Source organism: Dromaius novaehollandiae, chromosome 9, assembly GCF_036370855.1.
Source record: "Dromaius novaehollandiae isolate bDroNov1 chromosome 9, bDroNov1.hap1, whole genome shotgun sequence".
Lineage (NCBI taxonomy): Eukaryota > Metazoa > Chordata > Aves > Casuariiformes > Dromaiidae > Dromaius > Dromaius novaehollandiae.
In genome coordinates, this window is record NC_088106.1 from 29,423,631 (window position 1) to 29,450,925 (window position 27,295).

At 50.4% G+C, this 27,295-nt stretch overlaps 1 protein-coding gene and 1 long non-coding RNA gene across 3 annotated transcripts in view; one reads left to right on the forward strand and one right to left on the reverse strand.

The window, feature by feature from the left end:
* The first annotated feature begins 2,413 nt into the window (after window positions 1–2,413).
* LOC135329191 (uncharacterized) lies at window positions 2,414–24,395 on the forward strand. Of its 2 annotated transcripts, none has more exons than XR_010390544.1 (4): window positions 2,414–3,350; window positions 20,945–22,383; window positions 22,980–23,073; window positions 24,221–24,395. It is a non-coding gene; the product is annotated as an uncharacterized LOC135329191 (long non-coding RNA). The 2 variants fall into 2 exon arrangements; XR_010390543.1 differs by lacking the exon at window positions 2,414–3,350 and adding an exon at window positions 12,270–12,646.
* Window positions 4,681–27,295, reverse strand: part of KY (kyphoscoliosis peptidase) — a 36,652-nt gene continuing 14,037 nt past the window's right edge. Inside the window, exons 4-14 of the mRNA XM_026100532.2 lie at window positions 26,617–26,679; window positions 24,180–24,242; window positions 21,312–21,386; window positions 20,396–20,434; window positions 19,553–19,603; window positions 17,371–17,453; window positions 16,870–16,978; window positions 13,135–13,252; window positions 7,696–7,884; window positions 6,904–7,094; window positions 4,681–6,198 (exon numbers count right to left, since the gene is read on the reverse strand). Coding sequence (XP_025956317.2) covers window positions 5,294–6,198; window positions 6,904–7,094; window positions 7,696–7,884; window positions 13,135–13,252; window positions 16,870–16,978; window positions 17,371–17,453; window positions 19,553–19,603; window positions 20,396–20,434; window positions 21,312–21,386; window positions 24,180–24,242; window positions 26,617–26,679 — 1,886 coding nt within the window. The 3' untranslated portion in view covers window positions 4,681–5,293. The remainder of the gene's footprint in view (window positions 6,199–6,903; window positions 7,095–7,695; window positions 7,885–13,134; window positions 13,253–16,869; window positions 16,979–17,370; window positions 17,454–19,552; window positions 19,604–20,395; window positions 20,435–21,311; window positions 21,387–24,179; window positions 24,243–26,616; window positions 26,680–27,295) is intronic.

A 27,295-nucleotide genomic window follows, 5' to 3' on the forward strand; every position in this document is an offset into this window, starting at 1 on the left:
AGGGATGAATGGCTGAATTCTGATTGTGGTCACAGCTCTTGTAAAAGAGGAGTAACTGGAATTGAAAATGAAATTGGATGGGTGGGGAACTGCGCACAAGTGAGAGTCATCTGTACGCCAGCTGTAATTACAACTACTGCATAAGCTGGTATCAGCCTGGTTTGAAACTGGGCAGCGTCTCAGACGCTGTCCTGTGGAGTTGAAGCGCTGTCTTAATGTATGTTTTGTGGCCTGTTTTGGGGTATATATCCAGCCCTTTCTGAACAAAAGCAAGTTGGTAGTGAGTGAACTGAACAGATTTCCAATGGATTTGCCTTTCTCCAAGTGGGATTTTGAAGCTCTTGCTATGGCTGTGCCTTGCAACCTCTGTACAGGCAAATTCAGGCACAGACATTCCTTGTCTGTGTCTGAGTTTTAATTTCCTGTTCTTTTCCCTCACCTTCACCTTGCCCTAGAGCAGCTTAATGCTGATGAGAAGCAGGAATTCAAAAGCAAGATAGGCATGCAAAAAGCAGCCATTAGATTGGGCTGCTCTGCTCTGTTCAGCAAAGGTGGTGATACCTGTCTGCAAACTGCAGCCTCTGTATCATGCCACAAGCAGGACTGCACTTCGTCAAGCAGTTCTGCATTCTGGAGTTATGAAATGTGGGGGACTCCTGAGTCCTGGCCTCTGCATCAACAAATCCTTTCACTTTAGGTTTCTTCTGGAGTTCTCTGAACAAGGATAAGACTTTCAAATACATTCTAGATTCTCATTGTGCGCTTTTTGTAAGGAGGCATTTAGCTGCCCACAGCTGGGGATAAACTGTGGTCATGGATTTTGCAAATAGTCAGCATTGGCCTCAGCTTCTGTTCAGAGCTGCCCACCAGTAAGTGTTTTTGGAACATCCACCTTAAATATCCAGTGCTGAAGTAAGGACTTGCTGGTCACGAGGTGTTTTGACAAAAACTGAACAAAATGCTGTTCTGCCTTCCCATGTGAATCTGCAGATCTCCCCTTCCCCCAGTATTCTTGATGAAGAACTCTCTGCTCCCTGGTGTCATTTTTGTTGCATTTCCTTACATGATAGATGATTCAGAAAGGGGGGAGATCATTTTGCTTTGTGGGGGAGAGCAAACCATTGTGTCCTGAAGAACTGCTGATTTCTAGCAGGGGAGAAGATCAACCTGGGAAGCTGTTGGTAACGTTGCGAAGACAGACATTACTGGCTGTCACGAGGAAGGTCTTTTGCTGTAGATAATCACTGGCTTGGCTTGAGCAGGTGGGTGTGTTATACAGCCTGCTTTCAGGCATGGTGGAAGGGGCAGTTGCATTCATTCAGTAAGAGTTAGAAACATAGGCCATTGCCTTGGGTAGTGAATTCTGTACAGAATTCGGCTGAGCAGAAGGTAAGCTATGGGACTGAGCGGATGCGTGACTTAAAACAGAAGGTTACAGTATAGTTTGTGGTAAGCCCAGTGTGGAGGAGGCTGAAAGTCTTTGGCTCTGAGGGGGAGATAGTGAGACAGAGTTCCTGGGAAGCAGATGTGGCTAAAAGCTATTTTTTTTTAAGCTGGCCTAACAATGCTTGCTTATATATTCCCAGGAAGAGGATTGGAAGGTTATGGGATCCCTGACAAGCAGAAATGTGCCAGAGACCATACCCACCTCAGAAGTGGCCTGCACACTGATGGAAGGAATCTGAGAAGGTCTTTTAAATACTGTCTGGTTACATGGGCTGTTGGGCAACACTAGAGAATGTCTGGAAAGCATCTTGAAAGGACCAGAGAATATTAAAAAAACTGGTGTTTTTTCCCCCACTCATTAACAGGTCACCAAGCACGGCCAAGATGTCTTGGAAGCACCAGCAGCAGTGCACATGCTCTGTCTTTCCTGCCTCCTCCGTTTGCGGATGTGCAGTGCCATGGAGCCTGGTGTGTTCCTGGAGTTCCTGTGCACAGACAGCAGGGGAGGAGGACAGAGGTTTAGCAGCCAGTACAAGGAGTTAAACAGCTACCTGGTCTCACTGCAGTGCTCATTTCTGAGTACATGCCTTTCTTATAGCTGGCATGGAAATACTGTTAGTATCCATCAGATACACTTGTCTCTGTGCCACTGGTGAGGCAGTTAACTAGTGGGTAGGTGGAAGTGCTGAGGGACATTTGCCAGAGATAGAGATGTTCAGTTTACCTTTATTGAGAAAGGGGACATTTTCAAAACACACCAAGTGCTCTGAATTCATAGCGCTCGATGACTGCTCCTATCTGCGGTGTAGGGATTACAAAAGCTGTTGGGTCCCGGTGTGTGCCAAAGGAGAACTGTGGCTGAAACGGGAGGGCCGATAGTCTGGAGATAACTGAGGAGTCGGTTCCAGCGATGCTCTCCTGGTGTTAGTCTCAGCTGCACTGAAGAATGTGCATTTTTTATGAGGGGGAGGAGAAAGACTTGTTTATCCCTGAGGGAGTTGTCACAGCACGTACAGACTTCTGAGGTGCTTTTATCTGGGGCTGCAGGGTTTCTCAGGCGTTCTCCTCTGCCTTTGCAGTGTCAGGCATCCCTTGGAATAATCGCTTGGTCCTGGCAGCTTTACAATTAATGAAGCTGGAGAGGGTTTTTTGTGTCTTTGAACTCATCCTTTCAATAACACCAAAGGATTTCTTACACCCTTGTAGGGTTGAGCCAGATGTTGGCTTTCCGTTTGAAGCAAAAACCTGGAAATCTGTGTGCAGCGCTTCTGCGCGCACCAGCTGGGTGTCTCAAAAGTGGAAAGCTATTGCAGACTTCGCCTGCCTTTAGTGAGAGGCAGATGCTCTTCTGTGGGTGTGATGTGACAGCGCGTTGGGTCCCCCTTCACTTTGAGGGGTTAAATGGGTATGTGGGCTTGTATCCATGTGCGTTGTTACAGGTATCTGAGTTTTGTAGTGTCGTGTATGGGGAGGAGGGAATATTCCCTGAGATTTTACTAAGTGGAGGGCAATAGCATATGAACTGTTCTTCCTGCTCCCATGGGATAAATTTTTGTTGTTTTGCCATCTTGAGACAGAAATAGAGTGCACAGAGTTCTTTTGAAAGGAAGTTTTTGAGGTAGAGGAGCGTGGGCTGTATTTATACCCGCGTGGCTGGGTGGAGAGGCTTCACCACGGTTGCCCACCGGAAGGGAGCCCAGGCATCTGCACACGCGGGACGGTGAGGGTCTTAGGAGGGCTGAGGCTGTGTGCTAGCCCCGCAGAGCTGGCTGTCGTAGTTGCCTGTCACTGTAGTCGCAGCTCTGAACCTGGCCGAACAAGCATCGAACGTTGGAGGTGGAGACAGATTCAGTCTAAAGGAGAGCTGGAGAGATGGCAGTTCATCTAGTCACCTCTGCATACACGTAAGTGGATGTGACATATCTGATTGGGTGATTGGTATCCTTGACCCTGTTATGTGGAAATACTTTCCTTTAGTTCTCAAACCCCCTCCCTGGGGTGCCTCCTTATCCCTCCCCCTTGTACGACGTGAAGTATGTGGCTGGATCGGCTTGGCCTGTAAACAAAGCTGTGCTGAATCTGTGTCCTCCTTGATCTGAAAATGGGACCTACAGAAAAAATAATTCTGCTGTAGACCAAAATAAATGAGGGCTGTCTGTGCTTACAGAGAAGGCTTGCTTTCACCTTCAAGGTCCTAGGCAATCAAAACACCCCAGAGTTTTTTCTGGTATCTGCATCTGTGCTGTTCAGTATGTGTCGTTGTCCAGGGAATGGATGCCCGCTGGGCTACAAGGCTTGTTAGTGTTCCTGCAGGGAGCTGCTGCCAGTTTTTGAGGACAAAGACACTTAGCTGTTTGGGGAGGACTTAAAACCTGCTTTTATGTCATGTGTGGAGCCTCCTCGTCTCTAAGTATGAAGGAAAAAACCCTCAAGCCCATAAAGCGTTGCTATTCGCCTGGCATTCTGGAATAAGCTTTGTTAAATAATACTATTTATATTTAGAGCCTGTGTCTCCAGTAGCCTGCATCTTTTTTGAGAGCTCTGCTACTTGAATACAGCTCCAGGCTCCCTGCGCACTTACAAACTTCCTCACAATCAGAGCTCGAGTCTGCGTTCTGGGGTGGAGGGAACAACCTGGGAGGCACCAGAGGTGGTGAACCCGCTGGAGGCGAGGGGCAGCCCTGCACTATCACGTATATAACCTTTACCGCCCAGTCATGCGGGGAGCAGAGGTATAGAAAGCATGCATGTATTTTGTGTGGAAAGCACAGCAACTTTGTGACGAGGAGTTCGTATCATTTGATCAATGAAATAGAATGCAAAAGCATAACAGATTTATTTTAAATTCAAGTTCAAACATAATATCCCTTGGGTCACGCTAACAGTTACGGACATCTGAATCTCTCATGAAAATGTTGCTTGATCTTACCACTTGTAACGCAGGTGAGGTTCACCAGAAGACCACCTCTGCCTTATGCGTGTACGTTTTTCCAAGGCTAGGGCACCAAATAAAACTTTCTCCATGATAATGATGTCACTCAGCCTGCTATTCCACGTAACCCCTTATGTTCATTAATTCCAGCCTTGCACAGACGAATTGGAATAGGGAGTGACTTTTGAGAACTTTATTCTCCATTTTGCTGTGGTTTTAGTTTTGGAAACAGCTCTATGCTTGAGATATGATCATAGTATTAATATTGCAGGAAAAGTGTTTACAATTCAAATACACTAATATAAAAAGGTAAAAATTTTGTTTATTGGATTTAAGATTCAGTGTAAAAAGTCATTTTGCAATATCACTTAAATTTGTAAGACAATGAAGTGCACAAGAAAACTTTGCATTGTGTATCTTCTTCCTAACACTTCTCTCTTCTAGGATGTATTTTGCAACTAGACTAAAGATAAAAAGAAATATGATTTAAATATCCTTAAATTCCTCATGTCCTACATCACTGCTTAAAAATATAGGGTGCTTTCTTCATTCTGCTGTGTAACTAGCTGGATTCCTCTTGGAGTAGCCATAATAAGACTTTTCTTATGGTCCATAATTTGGAAACCAGCAATCACTGCTGATAATTAACGACCTACAGGCAGGCAAACATTTGTTAGGACAGTATTATGAAAACGGGTGGGGTTTAATTTCTTCTACTGCTGCTCCTTCCATAACGGTTAGGATTTTATACTTGTTTGAACTTCTTTGAGCCTTTGGTCTCGCAAAGACCATGCAATTATTGTTCTGCATTTGTTGAATGAACAAATTTGATGGAGACAGCTAACAATCTCATAAAGCCATACTGCTTTTAGGCATGTTGGTTCATGCAGGTGAGTGAAAAAACAAGGGAGAGCATTACTGGGTCTCAACTTCGTATTTCAGAACGTGTGAGTAGAAACTGTGGTTGGCGTTCTCGTGCACCATAACAAACACCTCCGTGCACCCAGAAGTGTTGCAGGTTCCCTCCCAGTAGCCATCTCTGCTCCGGGTGAGAGGATAAGTGTTGTCAGCTTGAACGAGCACCTTTGCTATCCCGTGCAGTTTGAGTTTAAACTGCACGTTGCGATTCGCTGGCAGCAAGCCGGAGAGCGGCTCCAGTATTTCGTAGTCTTCCGCCCACTTGCTGTAACTCTGAGGGAAAGCTGGCCACTTAACTTCAGTGTTCAGGCAGGAGATGAGGTAGTTGAAGATGTAGTCATAATTGCCAGGATCTGACTTCTTCTTGGCATAGATTTTCAGAACAAAGTTCCCTGCGTGGGGGAGATGGATCTTGAGCTCAATTTGGTTCCCACGATGGATTTGCATGATGTGCCGCCTTCTCATGTCCTCTGTGAGGCTGCTGTTATCGGAGTGCAGTGAGGTTAAGACACTTATGTCTTTGCCCAGGGTGAAGGTGACAGAACACCGGCCATCGTTGGTGTGAATGATGGGGTCAGGGTGTGACGGCCTCAGGAATCCTTGCCGCTCTGAGAACCAGCTTGGTCCAACAGGCTGGTGGAGGTCCTTTGGGAAACGCGTGCTCTTGTCCACAGACTTGCACTCTAGGATGTATTCTAACACGCAGTTGTAGACATCTTCTGAGGCTTTGGAGGACTTGGCAAAGATCTGCAGCTTGTGACTGCCTGTCTTCTGGGGATAGACTTCCAGCGTCATTCCGTGTTTTCTCAAAGTCATTAAACCATGCTCCTGTATTCCCTTCAGCTTAAATGTAAATAACATGGAAGAACGGCAATCCACCGATATAGCTGCTTTTCCATTTACTATGAAATACAAGAGAAAAAGAAAACGCATAGGAGTTTCCCTTAGTGCATTTTTGGGTATGCCCTGTCCTGGAAGACTAATGTGTCCCAACGAATTGCCACTTCCCTCACAGTAAACTGGTTACAGCTTAAATGAGCATCCTTCAAAAAGTGCAGGGTAGAGAGTGGCTTTTGTTTTGGAGATGTGTGTTTATCCTAGTTTGAAATAAAATGAAACAGAACTGTGGTCCTATATGAAAGGCTGTGTACAGTGTAGCTGAAAGTACCATCAGCCTGGGTGCTCAGGACCTGATTAGACCCGATTTCTAGTCCAGTAGTCGCTCCAAGAAGCTTCAGAGAGGTGCAAGAACCCTGCAGCGCACAGACGTGAAATATGCTCTTAGCATTCATAAAAACAATCATCTAGTGCCTCTGCTAAAATATGAGAAAGGTGATTTTGAGTGTGTGCCCTACAGGTCAGCGGTGTTACCTGAGTAGGTTTGATAGGAGCTGCTGGACTTAAGGAGCTGAGTCGCTGCATAAGAAAGTGCTATAACAATTTTCTTGCAGCTTAAAACCAACCAACCGAACCAACCCCTTGACCCTCCTCTGCCCCAAGAGCCTAGGGGACGCTCTGCTTGTAACGCGCTAAAGCGACGGCGCGTGGCGAGTGCGGGGCTGCCCAGAGCACTCGTCCTCTGCCGCTTGCCCTCCGCAGGCTGTTACCTGTTTGGATGACCCCCGTCCCCGGGTGTGCAGCCAGCAGGCCCAGCGTGTAAAAGTTACTGTTGTGCAGCACGTTGTTCTCGAAATCTTTCAGCACCAGAGCTGGTTTAAGAAGCTGCCAGTTACTGTTGTCCGGGAAGTGGTTGTTAATGAAAAGAGCCGGGTGGGTCAGAAAATAAAACTCATTGTACCTGGAACAAGAAGGAAGAGATTGAAGGAAATGGAGTAACTATAAATAGCTAGTTCTGCTGCCACTAAGTGGTAGTGGTTTCAACAGGAGGAAGCTGGAGTGTTTTGGTCTCCTGAGAATCTGTGGGTTTGAAATCCTCCAGGCAGAGGAAGAACCTGAGCTTTAGTCTTCCATATCCAGGACAAAAGCTGAGCTTCTGGATAAAACCAGGGTGCCTGTGCTGCCCCTTGCCACCATGGGCTCCTGGAAAAAGGCTTGGCTTGTTGTTTAAGTGTGCGGCAACCTCTTAGGCAGCTTTAAGCTGTGAATCAAATACCATGCAGTCTTGCATAAAGTGCCTAGCTCTGCTGAAGCTGTGATACACGAAACAAGCGTGTCTGCTTCTAGCGGTTACGTTGCTTCCTGCTGAAGGTCATTGCCTTTCTACAGAAACGCCCTCCATCCCCTCTGTAGGCAGCCCAGATACCTTGCTCAGGGCTTTGGGTCTTGCTGTGGGGCCTGAAATTTGGCACCGTTTTGTGCCTCTTGTCTTCACCCATCATCTTTCCTTCTGCCTTTGTTTGTGGTAGGTTTATGTATTAGCATAGAGGTTGGTCCTTTACCTGAAGGTGAACTTGGTGAAAGAATCATCGACAGAACCGCTTCCCCAGGTGCTGTCGAGTAAATGCCACCTTCCATCAAGGTAGACAGCGTTCCAGGCGTGGTCAGAGTCCCCTGTAAAGGTCTGCCCCATCTTGTACCCGTACCCCTTGGAGTATCCCGATAACTTCATGCACTGGATTCCTGCAATGCTAAGAGGAAACAGTAAGATGTAGCTGGAGGCTTTTATTTTAAGCCATTTGCTGCACTTCTGCGGAAGGACATGAGGAGCAAAATTGGTACTTCTGCAGAACTTGAATCCTGTAGTCAACTGGGACCAGGGCCATAAGCTCTTTACGTGCCTCTTTGTAGCTGAGTTTCATGGCAGTTAGGGGGTTTAAATGTCTAAGTATGCAAGCGCAATTCTTCTTGAAAACTAGAACTCTTGACCCTGGCGACAAACTACTAACACTATTGTCCCAGATATCTAGGTTATTCCATGTTCTAATTTGTGGAAACCTTCCTGTCAGCTATTCTTCTTGATACGGCAGTCTCTGCACTTTGTGCAGTGTTCCTCTAACCACCTTCCCATAGCAGTATATCGGCACATCTGCACTGTCTTTTTGCTGGCTGTCTAGGGTGTAAAACTCTGGGCACGCTGCATCTGTGACAAGCCGGTGGCTCTCCCTTCAGCATGGCATAATCTCCTCAGCCTTCTGTAGACGGGCAAGTCCTCCCCTTTGACTAGTGGCATCAAGCAGAGACTGCGGCTTTCTGGGCTGTGGGAGTGAACGGCTTCATGCGGGGTGGGCAGGTGACAGGAACCCAAGGCGATGATGCCCAAGGCGCTTGATGTTGCCCTGATGTTGTACAGGGGCCACCTTTTCTTCCCCTCGCAGTCTTTGCAGAGGCACTCGGGCAGAGTGTCCCACTGGAGGAAGGGGCCTTTCTCTTCCCTGTTTTCATTCTTCCCTCTCTTTTGCCTGACGCACCAGGCCTCAGTTCAACATTTCTGGAGGAAGATGACAACATGTGCTAAATTGCTCTCTGTCTTGTCATTCAGTGGAGTCCCTGCAACGCTGTCCACAATTAGCCCGTGTAATTATAAAATGAAAGTGTGTTTGTGCATGCTTGTGTTCTCTGAAACAGCAGGCCCAGATGTTTGGCACCAGTGACTAAGATCTGAGACCTCACTGGATTGTAGATGCTGGTTTAGTTTCCTTAAAGAGTGAACTTGTGTTTTCTCGGAGCACAGATGATTAAAGAAAGTCTCATTATTTTCTATAATGAATGCCTGTTGATATGTAAATAGGATTTAAACAAGCAATATGTTAATAAGCTCTCTGCGGCTGAGAGCAACGGATTCTAACGTTGGCATCTTATTTCAGCATTGGTCTAAACTTGCTTCACTTAAAGGATTGTTTTGTGTAGGATGGTACTGATTTTTTTTCTGCTTCATTGAAAAGTATGTTAAATGGAACAGCTATCTTAAGTAATAAGACTGTGCATACTTCAAGAGCAAGTTTATCTGCAAAATGTGGGTTTAACTTGGTGCAAAGAAAAGTGATATGTATGGGAAAGATAAGTAGCGTGCTATGAAATGATGGACAGATGCTTGGCTAGGGATGATAACTGAGGCGCTGGCTAGGAACTGGCAGTGTGGTGGTGTTTGTAGGGAATACCTCTCTTTCCGTGAAGAAGATGCTGGTTTAAAGAGCAGGTGGTCTCATCAGCTTTACATACAGCCATACTAAACTCAGGCCTGGAAGTCCTTGTGTTATTTTGTTATTTGATACGTCTTCTCTGCGAAAGAGACTCAAGAGCAGGATCACAACTGCAAAGAGCTGACTGGGCCTCAGCTGGGGCTCAAACTGGGCGGCCTGCAGGGAGAAGGCAGAGGTGCACGGGGAGGGGAGGCACGGCAGCGCAGCGTTCCTGCCGAAGACAGCTAGCGCAGGACCGAAGCGGTCTGCAGTAGGAAAGGCGCAAGCCAGCGCTCTAGCGTAGCGTGGCATCGACGCTTGCGCAGGGAGAGCGAGGCACAGCCTGTCACAGGAGGAATTCAGAATGAATGTGGCAAGACGGGAAGGAATCCCATGAGAAACCTGGTATCGCAGGTCAGCCACCAAGTCTTTGCCAGCCCCCAGCCGCTCGGGAGCCAAATTTTAATATGGAGCTGGGCAGTAAATCTGGAGCAACTCCACTGACGTGACTGGTGAGAGCTTGGATTTACACGACGTAACTGAGATTAGGAACTGGCCCAGGAGCTTTAAGGAAGATTTGATCTGAGGAGTTTGAAGGAGGCCCAGTGGGAGCTAAGCACCAAATTCCCACTAATTCCATGGGGATTGGCATCTAATCCTTCCAGGCGCCTCCAGACATTCTCGTCGCTGGCGCATTCAAACAGAACATTAAGGGCCAAGTTCTGCCCTTTGTTCGCTCTGCTCCCACTTGAAGTGGAAGTTAGGTAGGTGGTTTGTGCTTGGATGTGCTCGAAGTTCCCAAGAGCAAGGTTAGAGCTGTTTAATAGCAGTTAAACAAAAACCAGCCTAAAAGCATCCTTGTAAGAGCAATCCGATATTGATGAGAAGAGTGAGTAGTCGTGTCTGTTGTTTAAACGATTTTTTATACAGATAAATTAGCCACACAGAGGGAGGACTGAGAAGATCTACAGAAATGCTTAAAGTGGGTAGTGTGATGATAAAAGATGACCTAGGTACATGGTGGACTAGAAAAACTGATTTAAGAAACAGCTGGAAACATCTGCTTAGTGCACCAAGATGGTTAAAAGCTAAGTTGCTCTTCTGTTTTAAGAAAAGTAGGAAATAATCTGGCTCCTCTTGCAAGTGTCACTTTAAAATTCAGCAGCACCTTCTTCCCTTTGACTTCAGGTTTGACTTTGATTTCATCTAGAGAAGCAGCAACTCTGGCTTCTCCAGAGGGAGACAGAATGGCTTATACTTGTGGTAGATACTTGTACACTCCTGTGCCTGAGAGGAAAGAGGCAGTTACTCCCTACACAAAAGGTGAAAAGCAAGAAGAGGTGAAACCTGGATTATTTGCAGACTAATTCTAAATGAGGAGCTGCTCGGAGGTCAGACCCACCGTAGGAACTGCAGCCAGTTCTGCTCCTAAAGGTTGTGCTGAAACCCCTGAAGTGCAAATGATTGTTTTGCCTTCGCTGCTCACTCTGGTGAGTGAGTTTCTCCCTGCGTCTCTGCTAGGTTTGCCCTAAGTTGAATTAATGCATTAACTCTCCCCGATTCGCTCGGCCAGGCTACCTCCCGGAGTTTGCTTGTCGGCTGAGAAGACAGTTTTTGACAAACGCTCCTAAAATAGTGGTCCAAAATCTGTTTACGTTCATTTCTGTTATGGCTGATGTTTGGAAACTGATGTTTTGTGACTAACTTCCCATTATAAATGCCCACCTTTCCTCTATGACAGGACTCTGAGCTAATCAGAAGAAACTTGGCTGCCAAAGCAGTGGCCAGAGGTGACAGCATCCTGTTTACAACAGGGACCCTGTGCTGGCACTGAGACAATTAGGACTCAATCAGTGTCAACCACTGACTTCAGCAGGACCTTTGGGGAGCTCCTGGTGATTGGCAAATTAGGCTGTTTGTTAAACTTGCCTCAACAGGAGCTAGGGGAAAAAAAAAAAAAGGGCAAATTAAAAGTCCCTTTTTCCTCATAAGCCTTTAAATAGGAAGGCTGCTCTTTGCCTCCTGCCTTTATGCTTAGACTCAGCATAGGACTTGAACAGTGTGCAAGAAGAAATAATGCAGAGGTCCTCTCACAAGAAAGAGATGTCTGCGGTTATAGTTTTTCCGGTAGACGAGTCTATGGGATAAACATTTAGGGTCTTTTTTTTTGGCAAAAATAATACGCTGGATGGCTGGGAGGTTTTCTGAATGACAAAATGAATAATCAACCTGGAACTGAGGAATTAAGGAGAGTAAATGAGCAAAGTTTTTAAACAGTAAAAGGTATACTTGGAAAGATCACTTTTTATACATGAGCTAAGCATATGCTCTTTAATGAACAGGTGCAAATTTCCCCCACTTTTTCTGGTTGCTGTTTCCTAAGATGCGTTTATAAATTCATACTTGATCATCCTATTTCTTTATTTTGCTCTTGAGAAAGCAAGATGAGATATCATGAGATACGGTGTTGGTTGGAAGTGTTTACCCCATTAACAGCTGGGAAAATATTTTTAAAGATATATATGTAGCCTTTTCCCTGTAAATTTTGTTTATTTAAGTCTTTTTGGATGGTGTGGAAAGCCAGTCATTACTGAAACATGCCACTTAATAACTGGGGGGTGTGTGTGTTCTTTTCCAAAGGTAACTTGCAAATGCAATGTGGTCTGCTGAGCAGGGAAAGGAGTGATGGTCTGCGAGAGCCACCTTGCAAGCGCATGCTCTTAGGAAAGTACAGAATTAATTTTGGTTAGTTGGAGGCCCCTTCCGATTTTGTGTGTCTGAGCCGTCAGATCCATTTTTCTCCTTTCAGACAACCCTCCTATGTAAGGCTGGTCCCAAACTTAACAGGCCCCTTCATTGCCAGTCTTTGCTGCTCTGCTAAGCCAACCTATTGCGTACAGCTGTGAGCAGTGAGATGCCGTTCCCCGCTGTGACGCTTGGTTTGCCTTACACAACAGCTATCTCGTTTCTCTAGCGGGGCTGGAGAAATGTGAGGGAGAAGCAATTTGCGCTACATTCATATGAAAGGCATCTGTGCTCTCTGCCAAGGAACGAGCTGCCTCTTATGTGAAATGGACTTGTAGTTATTAAGCCTTACTCTCTTTCCTTTATGGGGCAAATTCTGCTCATTTATGCAACTAATCCCCAGTGAAGTCAAAAGTTTTTGTAGGCAGGAGAATGGATTTTAGTCATTAAACTCTGATGCATCTATAAAATGGGAATTACAATATTGGCCTCAACTGTGAAGAGACCGACTGCTGGAAACAGTGAGGTAAGCGCGAGGCAGTATCGCTGGGGCAGCTCTGCGCCGGGGGGAGAGGGCATTTGCAGAAGATGTGGGAAAGCTCCCTCTGCGGCGTTGCCCACCTCTTCCGTGGCGGCGTGTTGCAGACAACGTTCCTTGTTGTTTGAGTCTTGCCATGCTTTTAACCTTCACATGCAGATACTCAAAGGGAAAACCTAGCCTCTTCTAACCAAATTATCTCTGTGTTTTCATCTGCCATTATGTTAATGCAACGCGAAGCTCAGCAGATGGCACAAAGCAAATTATGCTGGGGAGGGGGGAGTAGCGGGGGGGGGAGGAGGAAGCAAAATTGACCTTTGTAGGACTTGCTGTTGTTCCACAGCATGGTTTGAAAGCTGAAGTTTCAAGTCCTGCTTAAAGTCACATTAGTCGATGCGAAGGCAGACAGAATAGGCACAGAGACAGCAATGAATGTTAACTCTCCCTGGCATTGAATGTTTCTGAGCTTAATTTACCTGCACATTTGCTCAAAGAGCCCAGCGTATCCCTCACAAATGCTCTTCCCCGTCTGAAGCACATCTATGGGTTTGCACGACAGCTGGTTTTTGTTATGGTAGCCCACTACGTCGTATTCTGCAGGAAGGAACACAGACTAAAGTTCATCCAAAAGCCCGAGGCAACAGGATCGATGGGCAGCAGAAGCAACGCTTGGATTGTTTTTCATCTCTGCGAGCGCAAACAGTGAGAAAGGAGCTGCAGTAGCTCCTACCCAAGGATGTTTCCCTTGTGGACTCTCGGTGGGGGGAGAGGGGACAATATCTCTATCTCGCATCACCTGTATGCGTCTTCCAGTCACCTTTCGTTCCAAGACTGGGCTTGGCTTCTGCAGCCAAATCCAAGTGGGAGGTCATCTGCACCTTTTTAGAGAGAACGGGCCTCCTCGCGGGCCTTCCCCTGCCCCTCCAGGCAGGGGAAATTGTGATCTGGAGGTATCTCGTTAAAATACAGGCCTCTGCATTTGAAGGAATCTGACTCACGTTATTGTCAAAGGAAACCATCAAGCCTTTTGCATTCTTTACAAGCAATTTATATTAAAAATACCTGGAAAGTCTTTTGTTGGCAAATACCTGAAATGATTTGTTGTAGGCGAGTCATATTTCAGGATCGGCAGGGCATTAGTGCTTGGTAGGGGAGCAAATCTTAATTTATTGAATGAATGCAGAAAAGCAGCACAGCAGGGTTCCTTCAAACAGAGCCTGAGAAACTGGTCTGGGAAGGTTAATTCAGTACTTAGCAACCTTGGTCATGTCCATAACCTCTTTCTTAAAATACGAGCATATTTTTCTGACAGAGCTCGAAGGAATGCTGCGTCAGCTGATTCACCCTTCCTTTAGTGCTGTCGAAGAGGAAAGAAGCCGGCAGCACGCTGTATTTACGCTTTGATGAAATGCTGCAACTGCTTGTCTCTCATCCAAGAGGCTCAGCTAAGAGGTGCCGCGGGGCTGGCTCGGGGGAGACGCAGGCTCTAGGCCCGCAGCTTTCCCTGGGTCGCTGGCAAAGCTGCAGAACACTTTGAGGGGTAGGGAGAGCTGGCTGGTTGCAGTCCTGGCTCTTTTTTTTTTTTTTTTTTTTTTTTTTAATGCTAGCTGGCGTAAAAGATAACTGAAAACGTGTGTGTTTCTTTCGGTGCTCCTGCTGCATGCAGGTAGTTGTGAATCACAGGCAGGCAAGGAGCTGAATGAGATGGGAGAAGCTACCCAGGAGGCAGCTATCTCACTTTAAATGAGGTCCGAGCTAGGATGGAGTTTATAATTTCAGTGCTCTTTAAGGCACATTTTGTTTCTTTAAGCAGATTTAAATTCCTAGCACTGTATGTGTTTCCTGTGCATGTAAATAGGGGTCAACCTATGGAGGAAGGAGGGAGAATAGGAATTCAAAGGTGCAAAAAAAATATTGTGAGAAGATCAAAACGTACTTGCCAGGGACCAGGGGCACCCTGAGAGTCGTGTAAGGTGGGTGGGTTCCTGGTCAGTTCAAATCAGGCCAGGTGTCCCAGGTGGACCCGGGCTATGAGTGCAAATCTAGGGGGTTCTCTGAGGAACCTCAGATCCTGGAGACTGAATCTCAAGACAGTATAGGCCATCTAACCCCAGCGCTAAAATGGGAGGGTCTTAGCCCAAAGGCAAGACTCTACCATTTGTTTTATGCCTGAGCTGGTCAGTGTCCCCTTTTCTCAGGAGATGTCTCCCATATTGAGGATGACACTCTGGTCACTGAGGACTATTCTATCTCCCACCTTTTTTTTTTTTTTTTTGTTGTTGTTGACCAGACAGCCATGGGCAGAAATGAGTTCATGTACAGGCAGTCTGAACGATCAGCAGCCAAGTGGAGCATAGTGCTGGGATGAGTCAAATTCTCGGTTTCGTGAAATGCAGTAAAATCAGCAGTGTGCAAATTTAAGGGCAGGACTGAGGCTGTTTGGGACTGACCTAACTATGCTAACGGTGCAGTTGCTGGCAAAGCTCCTACTGATCTCAGTGGGAGTGAGATTAGGCCAACGCTTCCGAAAATCGCTCTTCTGCTTTCTGACATCTGACCCGTTTAGTTAGTGAACTGCACTGCACCAGACCTGCCATCAGCTCAGCAGACCCCGTGCTGCCCATCTCTTGGGGTATTTATCGTAATTTGAGTGATTCGAGCATCGCTTATTGTTACATGTGCTGTAAATTGGCTTGTGTTGAGAAAGGCTGCCGTGTCCGGCTTCTGTCTGTGCCCCGAAGCTAGGAAAATATCTGCCACTTCCATCCCTGCCCGCTTGTGCGTGGAGCTGCCAGGGATGCGAGTGAGATTAAAACCAGGACGCTAATTCTTTGATCCGAGACGTCGTGCAGGACGAGGTTAGGTGCCTGCCCTGCCGCCTGTGCCCTGCGAAAGCTGCCTGAAGAGAGTGACGGGCGAAGAGGCAGGAGGCCGGGGTAGGGCGTGGAGCAAGGGCATGGGAAAGGGGCTGGGGCAGTTGGGGCAAGGATTGAGGGAACGTGGAAGAGGCGAGGGGAGGAATAGCTGTGCTTCTTCCTCTCCCCCTAGGAGTTAATGGGGAAAAAATATTCTTGCGTGTGTTATGCAAAATGCAATCAATCTGCAAGTCCGGTCCCCCAGGGAGGCCTGGCCCAAGCAGGCGTTTCCTCCCTACGGTGTGCCGGGTCGGAGAGGCTTTCCCTTCCGCCGCCTCCTCTCTGTCCTCTGCACGTGCTGGTTACTTGAGAAATGCCGGCGTTTGAGGTGGAGTTGGGAGGAAGGGGACACTGGCTGACTGTGATTCCCATGAAGGTGGGGAAGGAGTGCGGAGACAGGCAGGGACGGCAGTCGAGCAAGTGACGGCGTGTGACACGAAAGCTGGCCTCCCTGATGCGCTGCTGCGACGCGGGCTGATGTGCGCACCAGGGGCATTAACACAGTCAGATACCAAGTCGAAGATGGAGCATGAGGTGTAGCCTCAAAGCACAGGGGCAAAGCTGGCAGTGGAAAGGGCCAAGAGACAGGTGTCAAAGGCGAAAGGGACTTTGCCCAGGACTAGCTATGCTGAGCACAGGGCTGGGCAGTCACAACTGCTCCTTGCAAGGGCTTGTCTGCTGCCCAAAGAGGGGGAGCAATGGAGAAGCTGCAGAAGTAGCTGTGGTGACACTGAGCTGGGTGGGTAGCCCAGTGATGCCTGAGAGACGAGGCACCTCGTACCGGGGCTACAGCAGCAAAATCCCTCCCAGGGCAAAGGCGGCAGGATGCGGGCTGCTCGGGGAACAGCTGTACGGGGCGAGCGTGGATTCAGGACAGTGGTGGCAATGAAACTTCTGGTGGTGTTGGGTGGCTCTGAATATGACAGCCAAGCCTTTGGTGCTTGGCAGCCTGGTTTTATGCTCCAGCTGCTTAGATGCTAGTAAATTATACGGTAGCACCACTGAATAAATCGAGCAGGAGTCACAGGCTTATCACACGGAAAGAAATCATGTACAGCCAAACCTTGTAGGACCTGGAAGTGCTAGGAGAGGGAGTATGGAAATGGTGATGGTAAATAACCTCTGAATCTATTTCTGGATAAATATATACATGTATACAAGCCTTCCTTTCACCCACTGCACGTCCTTGTGTGAACCTACCCACAAGATGCATAGTAAACTGCAATTGCAGTGTAATGAGAGTGACAGCAATGCCATTGTCTACAGAGGCTCTGTCCATCCAGGACCTTAACCTACCTATATGGTGGCATATCCACATCCAGATGGCTCGGACTTTCTCCAGGTCAGTCCGGGCTTGTTTAAGCAGGGCTGTAACGAGTTCCTCTACGCTGTTCTTGACGTTTACCTGGTTGTAAGGAGAAAGCATTGCAGGACTGTAGTGAAGAAACGGTGTGGTGGATCTACCTTCCTTCCTCCTCCCTTATTCTGCCAACGCTGCAGGTAGTTAGGAGGACCCCCCCCCCCCAGCACACTGCTTTAACTTGAGCTTCGCTAATAATAGAAATGCAAAGCTCTAATTCCACACTTCAAGCAAGAAATATTTTGGGTCGTAGTTTTCCTCTGGGAGTGGGATCTCTCTTGCCGATGTATGCACAGAAATGTGTTTTCACCGTGGGCTTGGAGGCACTTGCCCAGTAGCTCAGACTGAGCTGATGTTAGCGCTTGTAGGTGGGTTTGAAGGAATGGCCACAGTGGAGTGAGCGCTGGGAGGAGGACAGAGGCGAAAGCATGACTTACTTTTAATGCGTAGGCATCCAGCTTCTCAAATTGCTGCAGGTCTACTGGCAGGGATTTCAAAGAGGATTTGTCCCATGGATATGCTGTGAAGAAACAAGTTGTTATTGTCTCAGGGGAAATTTTTCCTGGCTGGACACTACAAGGGGACACAGCAGGGCTTCCCGCCTCCTGTCCGACCCCCAGAGGCGTTGTCCACCAGCAGGTGCTTAGGAAGCAGGGGACAGAGGGGCACCCATAGGATTTCCTTGCCAGCTGCATGGAGAGCAGGGTTCATCCTGCCTAGCTGGTACAATCTGGGCACAGCTTGAGCAGGAGGCGCCTCTGCGTCTTCAGCACTGCACAATAGCATAGGAAATCCCAGAATATTACGTGTAGGTGAGCAAGATACAATGCAGAAGTATCAGGGAGCATCTGTGCTGCGGATACCTTAGCTAAAACACGGACCTTTTTCAAATCCAGCAAAGAACTGGGTTTCTTCAGTTAGTCTCGCTGAAAAAGATGACTGTTTTGCCCAGTAAAGGGCCATGATTCTGCACAAATTGAGGCATGTGAGTAACATTGCATGGGGAGCAGTTGTGTTGAAATTCATGTGTTTGCTGCTGTGTGCATCTCCCTAGGCTCTAGACTACTCTGTGTGGATGGAGGTGTAATAAGTTATCCTAATTCATCCACTAGCTTATTTATGTGACGTTTTCCAAATGAGCTCGTGTTCTTCTCACCGGTCACTGAGCTACCAGAGCGTTCCAGCTGCAGCTCGGTGCACAGACGGGTCAGAGGGACATCTGCCCTGGCCTGCACTCGGTGCTCAGCGCTCCCGTTTCTTCTGAGCTAGCAAGAATCGAGCTCTACAGCGCTCGCTCCCCCTGCTATGTGCTGTCAAAGCCATTTAGGACTAAGGACGTTTTTCAAGGTATCTCTGTAGGATTGTTATTTCTCAGGAAACAAGGATTTAGAAGAGATCATCAAATGAAAATGTTTTTGTGCGACTCCGAAGTGCTAGAAGAGGTGGATGAATGGCGCTTGCAGAGCTGCTGTTGGGTTAGCGATGGCTGGCAGGGAGAAGGGAGGCGCCTCGGGCTCTGTGCGGGGCACAGAGACTTTGGCTTGTTGTGTGCTGGTGTGGATATGACCCTTGCTGGGCAGGTGGGACGTCCCTCTGCTGCCCGGCTGCCTCGTGCCGGTGGGATCCGGATGCGTGAGAGGCAGCGAGAGCCTCTCTTAGCTGAAAACCTGGTGGTGCTTCTGAGATCTATTCATCCTATTCCTTCTCCATCTCCCCAAAACTGGGCTGTGGCCACTTTGCCATCAGCTGCCTCCAGCCCACTGGGGAGCTGGCCATCTCCTAGTGCCTTTTCCCTTCACCGTGAAAGTCTGTGCCTGAACTGCAAATATAGCTTGCTAATACGAGCCTCGCTCTTCTCGGAAACCTCTGCCCCAGGGAGGGATTAGGGGAGCGGAGCTCTGCGAGTTTGGCTCGCACAAGCGCCGTGCGGCCTCCCCGTGTCCTGGTGATGGAGGAGCCTGCCAGTTGGGACGCAGGTGACCAGCACCCGCGGTCCTTCCCTGCGCTGGGTGGGTGCCCGTCTGCCAAAATCTGGGTGTGAGCACGCAGCATCTGTTTCTTTAACAGGCTGTTTGTTTATCTCGGCTTTCACTGAAAAGGGCTATTACGCTGACCTAAGGAGAGAGAAAGCAGATTTACACGTTTAAAGGTTCCTATTCTATACAGCTCTGAAAATTACTTTTTGCCTTTTGGGAACTGGTTGGTTTTTTAAAATTGGTTATCAGTTTTAGTCTTTGTCAGGTTATAGCTGCAAAGGCTCCCTGCAGATGCAGGGTCCTCCATAACTCACCTAGTCTTATGCTATTACCTTGGCAGTTAGAAAATGTGCAACATGCCCATTTACAGAGTAGCCTTCCTCAGATACGGAGAGCCTGGAGAGCATCTAAAGGAGGCGTGACGTTCCCCAAACCATCCCCTTTTGCCACCCAGACAAACAGGATAGGGAAGCTGAACTCACTTGTCATCACAGAAATTAAATCACTTGTCAATGCACTTTGGTTTAGGTCTGGAGCAGAGCAAGTTCTGCTTCTAGGACTGATGGGCTTCCCCATGTGGGGCTGCCCCACGTTGTGCCCAGCTGTGCCGGTGGCACTGAGCTGTGACACAGCCGATAGTTACCGTGCAGGTCTTTTCCACTCGGCGGCCGTGGGGCTTCAGTCTTCTGGAAACCTGGCACAGTGGAGAAGGCAGCGTGAGGCAAGCAGTTGTTAGCAAGAGGGAAAGAACAGACAAAAATAAGTGATTTTGGTGAACGAGCTTGGGTGGAAGAAGTTGGAATTCGGGCTTTTCTCTGCCCGTTTGCTTGCACTTGGACATGCAGTTAATCACGTTGGGGAGAGTGGGCAGAGAGGGTAGAAAGCCTCCCGGATCACCACCGTGCCCTGCTTCCCCTCCGCGCGGTCCCGTGGCCCTTGCAGATGCCACATTCCCAAGCAGTCAGACATCTCCGGTTCTAGCCCGAGGGCTGGGAACGCCAAACCCTGCTCACCACCCAGCCAAACTGCCCGTGGCATGGAAGAACTGAGTGTGTGCGCTGCGGAGGGAGCTGAGCTCCAGCTCATGCCTGACGCAGTTAGATGATAACTTTGCAGAGAGCCCTGGACCAGCTGGAGGGGTTTTTGAGGGACATTGCAGCCTCCAGACTGTCACCACCCGGGTAATCCCAGGGCCGCTGGAAGAGACCCTCCCACCCCAGAAACAGAAGGGCTTTGCTGTCCCCACCAGCTGCGTCTCAAGGTCCAGGCACTGGCAGGTAGAGCCGCGCCTGCCCAGCGGGAGAGCGGGCATGCGGCCACCTCCAGGCAGGACAGGCAGCGTCTGACCTCGGCTGCTGGCAGCTTCTCCAGAGCTGCAAGAGGACAGGGAGGGGAGAAGGGAGTCTCTCCCCTGCTGGGAGCAGCTCCCCCAAGCCTGGGCGCGTGGGTTTGCGTGGAGGAGCGTGCTGGGGTAAAGCAGCCTCACCTTTGTTGTCCCGGCCCCTCAGGCTGGGCTTCCGCAGACCTGCAACGACGGCGGCACAGTCGGTTACATCGCTGCGCTGCTGGGGCAGCCCGTACCCTGGCTCCAGGGGCCTCTCGCGAGCAGCGTGACGCCCTGGCCTGGCTGCAGCCCTCAAGCTCCCAGAGCCTTCTTGCCATTGCTACTCCCACAAAGGGACGAACGCTTCCCCCTTTCCCCTCGGCCTGTCCTTGGTCCTTTCTGCTGGAAAGACGCTACGTCTATGGGCCTGGCCCACGCTGTATTCTGCTTTAGAAACCTTCTTGTTCCTGTCGGTAACGGTTTAGCCGCTGCGGGAAAGCTCTGCCCGCAGTAGTAGCCCCCAAGACGTGGGGACTCAATAGCATGGAGGAGCGATGGCACTGGAATGACGGATGATGGCGGACCTGGCTTTACCCCTCCCAAGAGGGGCCTGTTCTGAGGCTGAAATGTGGTTGCCACGCTGGTGGTCGCGGGTACAGCAGGGTTAAGGCTGGGAACTGAACTTTATTCTTGCCCTTTCGCTGTTTTTAGGCTCCCCTCCTAAACTTGTTTCCCTGGGAGCGCAAGCGCAGGAGACGTAGCGTGGCGTCCCGCCGACTCCCGCGGAGACGTCGGAAACAGCTGTGATGCTCCGGCCACCGCAGTCCCCGACGCTTCGAGCAAGGCGCCAGCTGTGTCCGGACGCGGGACCCTCTCAGCGCGGGGCCCCGTGACCTGCGCTCGTGCTAATGCCCAAACGCGCCCTGGACTCGTGCTGCAGCGCTAGCTTTTCCGTTGGAAAGCGGTTTTCTTCCCTCCCCAGCCCTGTACCATCTCTCCGTCACCGCGGCGGCCGCCACGTGCCCTGCCGTGGCACGCCTGCTCGGCGCGAAGCAGCAGCGCGTAAAGCGGGCCGTACCTTTCCCGAAGGAGAGCTTCTTGAGCAGCTGGGGGGTGGTGTCTCTGGGGTGTATCTCCACTGTCACCTGAGTTCCTGCGAGAAACAGCGAGAAACCCGGTAAGAAAGGGGAAACTACGCAGCAAGCGGATGCAAACGCAGAGGGAGATCAGTGCAAGGGGTCAGTCTGCTGAGCCCGAGTCGCGTGTGCTCGTGGGGAAGAGCCCCGCTTGCTCGGGGCGCTGGCCGGGCACGCGGGAGGCGCAAACGGCAGCTGCCCCGGGCTCGTTTCCTGCTGGGTCCAGGATTTCCTGGCACGTGGCAAACCCGTCTGCTGACGGCCCTCTCCGAAACGGCACCAAAACTCACTCTCAACTTTGGCAAAGCAGGAGGTACCTCTGGCACTGGTGATGGTACCAGGCCGGTCCATAAATAAAGCAGAGGTCCTCAGGGAGGATTATGCTGCAGTTTAATGAGGTTTTTTTTTTAACCATATTAAAAATTTCTCGATGGAGATAAGGTAAAAAGATAATTTCTTTCACTGATTTTCCTCAGGAATAAAATAGAAGAAGATGCAAAGCTATGAAAGAGGTTTGACTTGTGATATTAAAATATCCGCACAGGCTATTGTGTCGAACTGGCAGAGCCTTGTCAGAGCCATCTGAGGGCAGGAGCTGGGTGCTGAGAAACCCGCACTGTTCATGTCGTGATGCTCGAAGAACCTCAGAAGAGAATTTGGGGGTCTTTTATTTAAAGTTTCATTCTGAAAGGGAGAGGGAATTAGAAGGGAAAAAAGTTAGATGTCTTGCAAACATTTCTAGAACTTTTTGAAAGAGACCGCATTTTTTGGCAAGTATTTTAGAAGATATCTAAACCTCAAGGTTTCTCTGGAGAACTTCTGTACACTTGTGGGCTCCTCATTTTGGATCAGACAGTGAGAAGTTAGAGACTAAAGTTGGAGACTAAAGGTCAAGATGTTCATGCGTCCTGGGACTGCCATCTAATTGCACTTGTTAGCTCTCACAGTTTCATCAAGAGTCTCGTGACATTTGGGGTTTTCCATGAAACCCAGCTCTTGGAACCAGTTAATTAGGTAAGATTCTGCACTTTCATCAAAGAATATCTATTTCTTACAATTTAACTTTAAAAAAAAATGTTTTGTATCTCTTGTGATTATGCAGAAAAGCGCAGTGTCATTTAAACCCCAAAAGCAGAAGGTGAGAAAAACTATACAAACCGTAAAACCCCTCTAAATCCTGGAGCTTGACTCCAATTCTGGGATGCTTGGAAATATCTGGGTGTCAGGATTAGAGCTGGTTGGTATAGCGCGTCAATTAGTTCTGAGGCAAAAGGCGGTTGTTTCTTGAAGGCACGTCTTTGTGCAAATTGTATGATTTTCTCAAAATTTTTGTTCTCAACATGCCTTTTTTCATTTCTCAAGGTTATTTTTGTCTTTGGATTTTTGTGGGGTTTCTTGCTGACTTCCACTTTCTCTATTTTTTTCCCCATAAATTAAAATTCTTCATTTTCAAAAAACATATTTAAGTGAGGAATGCATTTTTTTTCTAGCAAGCTAAAAAGTAAGCCCGTAGACATTTTTCTAAGTGATACATCTGTCTGCTTTAAAAACTAATGGTATGAAATGGTTGCTGATGTTTTTATAACACTTTTTTACTGTTCCTAATCAAGAGCCACTTTGTGAAGAAGCGGCAAGCCTCTGAATGTGAGCACTTCTACGGCCCCCATAGAGGAGACGAAACGGAAGATGGTTCTGTCGTAAGATGTAAAGATATTATTTAGACCTAGCGTGGAAACGATTGCTATTTTCCTGTTCTCGGTGGCTGGATGAGTCCCATGAGCGCTCTGTGGAAGAGCTGGGCTGGTGCTGCCCCAGCAAAGTGCTGCAGTGCAGGGAAGGCACCTTGCATGGTAGATCCTCGTGAAAGGGATCAGCTCTTGAACTGAACTTTTGCCAGTGTTTTTTTTTTTTTTTCCAGCCCTTGCCCCCTTCCACCAGCACCGGTGAGAGCATGATTTTTGCTGGTCTTTTTGGTTACGTCTATGCTCTGTCGTGGCGGTCAGGGAGATGGTGGGAGGGCGGGTGCTCCGGGAGCACCTCCATGCACCCGCAGCGGGAGGACAGGGGTGCCGGTGGCCCCGGCCGCCAGCCTTCCGGCTGTCCCATGGGCGGCACGGGCTCCCGGGAAGCCGTGCGTGCCACCCACCCTAGCAGCAGCGACGCTGCGCTCATCCCCGACTTGTCGGTTCGCCGTTAGCGTCGCAAGGACGGATGAGGCGCGCGGCAGCGATGCGCCCCAGGACAGCGTGCCCACGCCGCGCTCCTCCGCCACGTAGGCTGGGGCAGCGCCCTCCCAGGCATCGCCCTCGCCGGCTGCTCCTCGAGCTCGGCCGCGGCTGAGCGCGGGCTCCCCGCGGGGACCCGGGGAGCTTTGGCGGGGAGGAAGGTGTGAGCTTGCTGGGGGCCCCGGAGCTCTGCGTTAGGTGTGCCGGTCAGCCCAGCTGCCCCGGCGGCGACACACCTCCCGCGGCAGCTGAGTGCCGCCGTGGGGCTGCCAGGGCTCTGCCGGGCGGGAGCTGGAGGGAGGCCCGGGGCGCGCCGGGAGCGCTCTGCCAGCCGGCGACACCCGGTCCTCCGGGAGCGAAACCGCGGGAGCCGTTCCCAGCTATTGCTATCCCACGTGCTCGGGATGAGGAGCCTGAGAGCTGGTCTAGGGTTTTAATCCTTCCTGCCCGAGATAAGAAATCGTCAGCGTGACTTTTTCCCCTCTTTTGGGTGGTCTCAGCCTATTTTATTACCGGAAAATCCTCGAGCAGGAGCTGTCTGAAGCCCTGCCCTGAAAAATCGTTATCCCCTGGGTCACCGCTTACCTTCGTTGGAGTAAGAAGTGACGGCTTGCGTCTGCTTGCAGGGCTCCCGGGGGACTTGCTGGCCTGATTGGATGGAGAAAAACACCTCAGTGGCTCGGCGGGCGTGGAGGCGTGCTGACGGGCGTGCCCGGAGCGGCGGCAGATTAAACCTGTAAATTTGCTCGGCAGCCCAAGTAAGTCATGACGCCGCAAACCCGACTCGCCTCTGCAGCCCACGCGGCGAGCGGTTCGGGGTGAAATGACAGCGCGTGGCCCGGCGCCAGGTGCTCGCGCTCGGATGGTGCGAACCGGGGGGGAAGGAGCCGGGTGGGAGCAAGCCCTGCGATTCGGGGGGGACGTTAGCTGGGCACAGGGGGTTTTGGGGAAGCCTGGCTGGAGTGGAGGAAACGCGTCTCTGCGTGGAGCGCTGGCCCGTGCACAGCACCCCAGCGCTGCCAGGTCGCGAGCCCCCCCGTCCTCCCCGGTGCCTGCGGAGACCGCCGGTTCCCCGGGGCAGCGGCCGTCTCGCACCGGGGCTGGAGCACCCGGCAGCCCTGGGGATGCCAAGCGCTCCCGTATCGCGCACCACGGCGAGCGGCATAAATCCATCCCTCGGGGCTGCGCTGACAGTTCGACAGCGCAGTCAGCGGATGCCGTGCATGGTAGCGCGCACGCGGCTTTGGATGCGAGACCCTGCTGCGGGGAGGGTGGATGCTGGCCAGGCCGCGAGGGCGATCCCTTGCTCTTTTTCAGTGTCATGAGATCCTTGTCCTGCCGGCCGCAGGAGACCGCTGCAAGGGGCCTCCTCTTCACAGCCCGTCCTGAAGGCCAGATACCATTCGTAACTCGTGGCTGTGACAGGAATCAAGCCCGTGAATTATGAGATTTTGCTGCACTGTATGGGGCAGCAGCCTGTTCAGTGCAGTATGGTTCGGGCTAGGCTGATGTAATACAGTTTGTAAATATTGCAGCAGCACCAGCTGCTCAGCGGTGTCAGCGACTTCATCGGGACGCTAATGCGGCTGATTAAAGGTGAATTTATTAACCCCTGTGGTGCTAGAGGATCAAGAGCTCCGTCCTTTCGACATCAGGGTTTCTTAGTGATCCTTAAGGGGATTGAAATTGTGCTTAAGGCAGAGCTGCCAGAAAAAGTTTCCCCTGTGCAGATCTGCACTAAATCCTGCTAGTCCCGCAGTTAGTCCTGTGCGGTAGCTAGTCAATACTGTCCCTTCGCTCGTGATAGATGCGCTGGCTTCTGCGCTGCGGCAGAGTTGCAGACCCTCTTGGGCGTGACGGAGGAGCAGGAGAGCGTTCTGCAGAGATGGGTATTTGTCTGCTTTGTGGAATTAAGGTTTTTGTTATCTGGTGTCTGATACCATCAGATTTGTAAAAATGAGTTGTATCTCGCCGTGAACTACTGCTTGCTTGCTTGGTCTGGGAGCTTTATCCGGCCGCCATCGATTTCGGAGGGACGCGGGTCAGGAGCGCTGCCAAGCAGTGTGCTGGCAGCAGCCACGGCTTTTGTGCACCGCTGTAGCTGGTCCTGTGGGAGCAAAGCTCCTGCGCGGTATAACTGGAATCAACTGTTTGGTACCATCAGACCGAACTGATGTTTATTCTAACGAATCTGCTTTTTGCTTTGTCTCTGCCCCTCGCCTTTCCCTGCTAGACATGGCGTTATGCTTAGACCGTGAGGAAAGCGAGCGTGCTGCTCCGAGTCCCTTCCCTGGGAAGGAGCTGCTAGTTCGTGTCGCAGCGCAGTCCTGCAGCACGCTGGTGCGCAGCCAGGGACACCCTCTTCAGACGTTGCTCCTAACTTTCTGGGCAGAGGGGCGCGGAAGGGGCGGGGGACACTCACGGCTGGCGGCCACAGCTTTCCCTGCGGCGGGGCACGGCTGACCTGCACGGCTGCGCCCAGCAGCCCCCGAGCGGCGGAGACCAGGAGAGGGTCGGTGGGCAGACAGGGTGAAAACCCAAGCGTTTCCTGCACGCACAGATCCTCCCTGAGCCACGTGAATCCTGGGGAAGTCTCTGGAAGCTCTCGCTGCTGCCTGAGCAACCTGGGGCACTGCGTTTCCCCTGCCATCAGCTGGCTGTGAAGTGTGGAAGAGCTCCATGCACCTGAAACATGACCTAGCTCCGGGACAGCTTGCGGGAGAGTCGAGTCCCCTGCCCGTCGCGCCTGGGTTCTGCGGGGCGGCTCCCCCATCCTGACGTGCACCCTGCCCGCGGGGGACAGGGGAGCTCGGGGGGGACGCGTCCCGTGGCACGTGTCCCCGGGCCTCTGAGCGTGCTTAGCAAACCCCGCCGAAGGGCTGAAAGGGGCTGGGTCGTCCCAAGCGCGCAGCTGCTCGAGAGGCACAGCTGGCGGCTCAAAGCCTGCCAATGGATTTTGTGTACCGTGGTTAGTTTATCTGCAGCGCGGTTTTCCCCCACGTAGAGTGAGGAGACAACATACCGTTACGGTCTCTCCCCTCCGGTGGCCGTGATCTGTTGTTTCCATTTCCATCCTCCTGTAAACCTGTAAAATATAAACATGAGGTTGGCAGACGCTCCTCCTGGAGTACCGTGCAGCGTGGGCCCAGGAACGAAACACAGAGAGAGGCAGAAATCGCCCCACGACAGGGTCAAAAAACATGTAAAAAAGCTGCAGAGTTCACAGTCATTAGATCTCTTCCCCTTGCGCTGCTCTTTCCTCCTCTGGAAACCTGGATTTTAGCGTGCATCAGCCCTGCCCTGATGGGACCCAAGCTTTGGTCTCTGCTGTGCAGACCAAACCTCCCAGCTCATGGGGGGGGTCTAGATGAGGGATTTCCAGTGCTACGGCACTGCGATATTTGCGTGCCACTGGCATGTACGAGGTTCTGGCAGTGGCTGAAGGCCAAGCACCCCTAAAGCTTTCCTCTGACCCATCACAACAACCGAATTCAGGTGTCATCAGGATCCACCTTTCCTGCTTCATCTGTGGCATTGGTTGCAGCCCCTGCTGCTAGAGCATGAAGTCGCAGAAGGGAGACAGTACAATGTTTTAAACCCAGGTGGTCCCCCCAGGGCTCGCTTGTATTGGGGAAGGTATAAGATGCCCTGTTAGATGAGGCATGAGGATACCTTCTGTGCCAGCCCTGCCTACCCTTGTT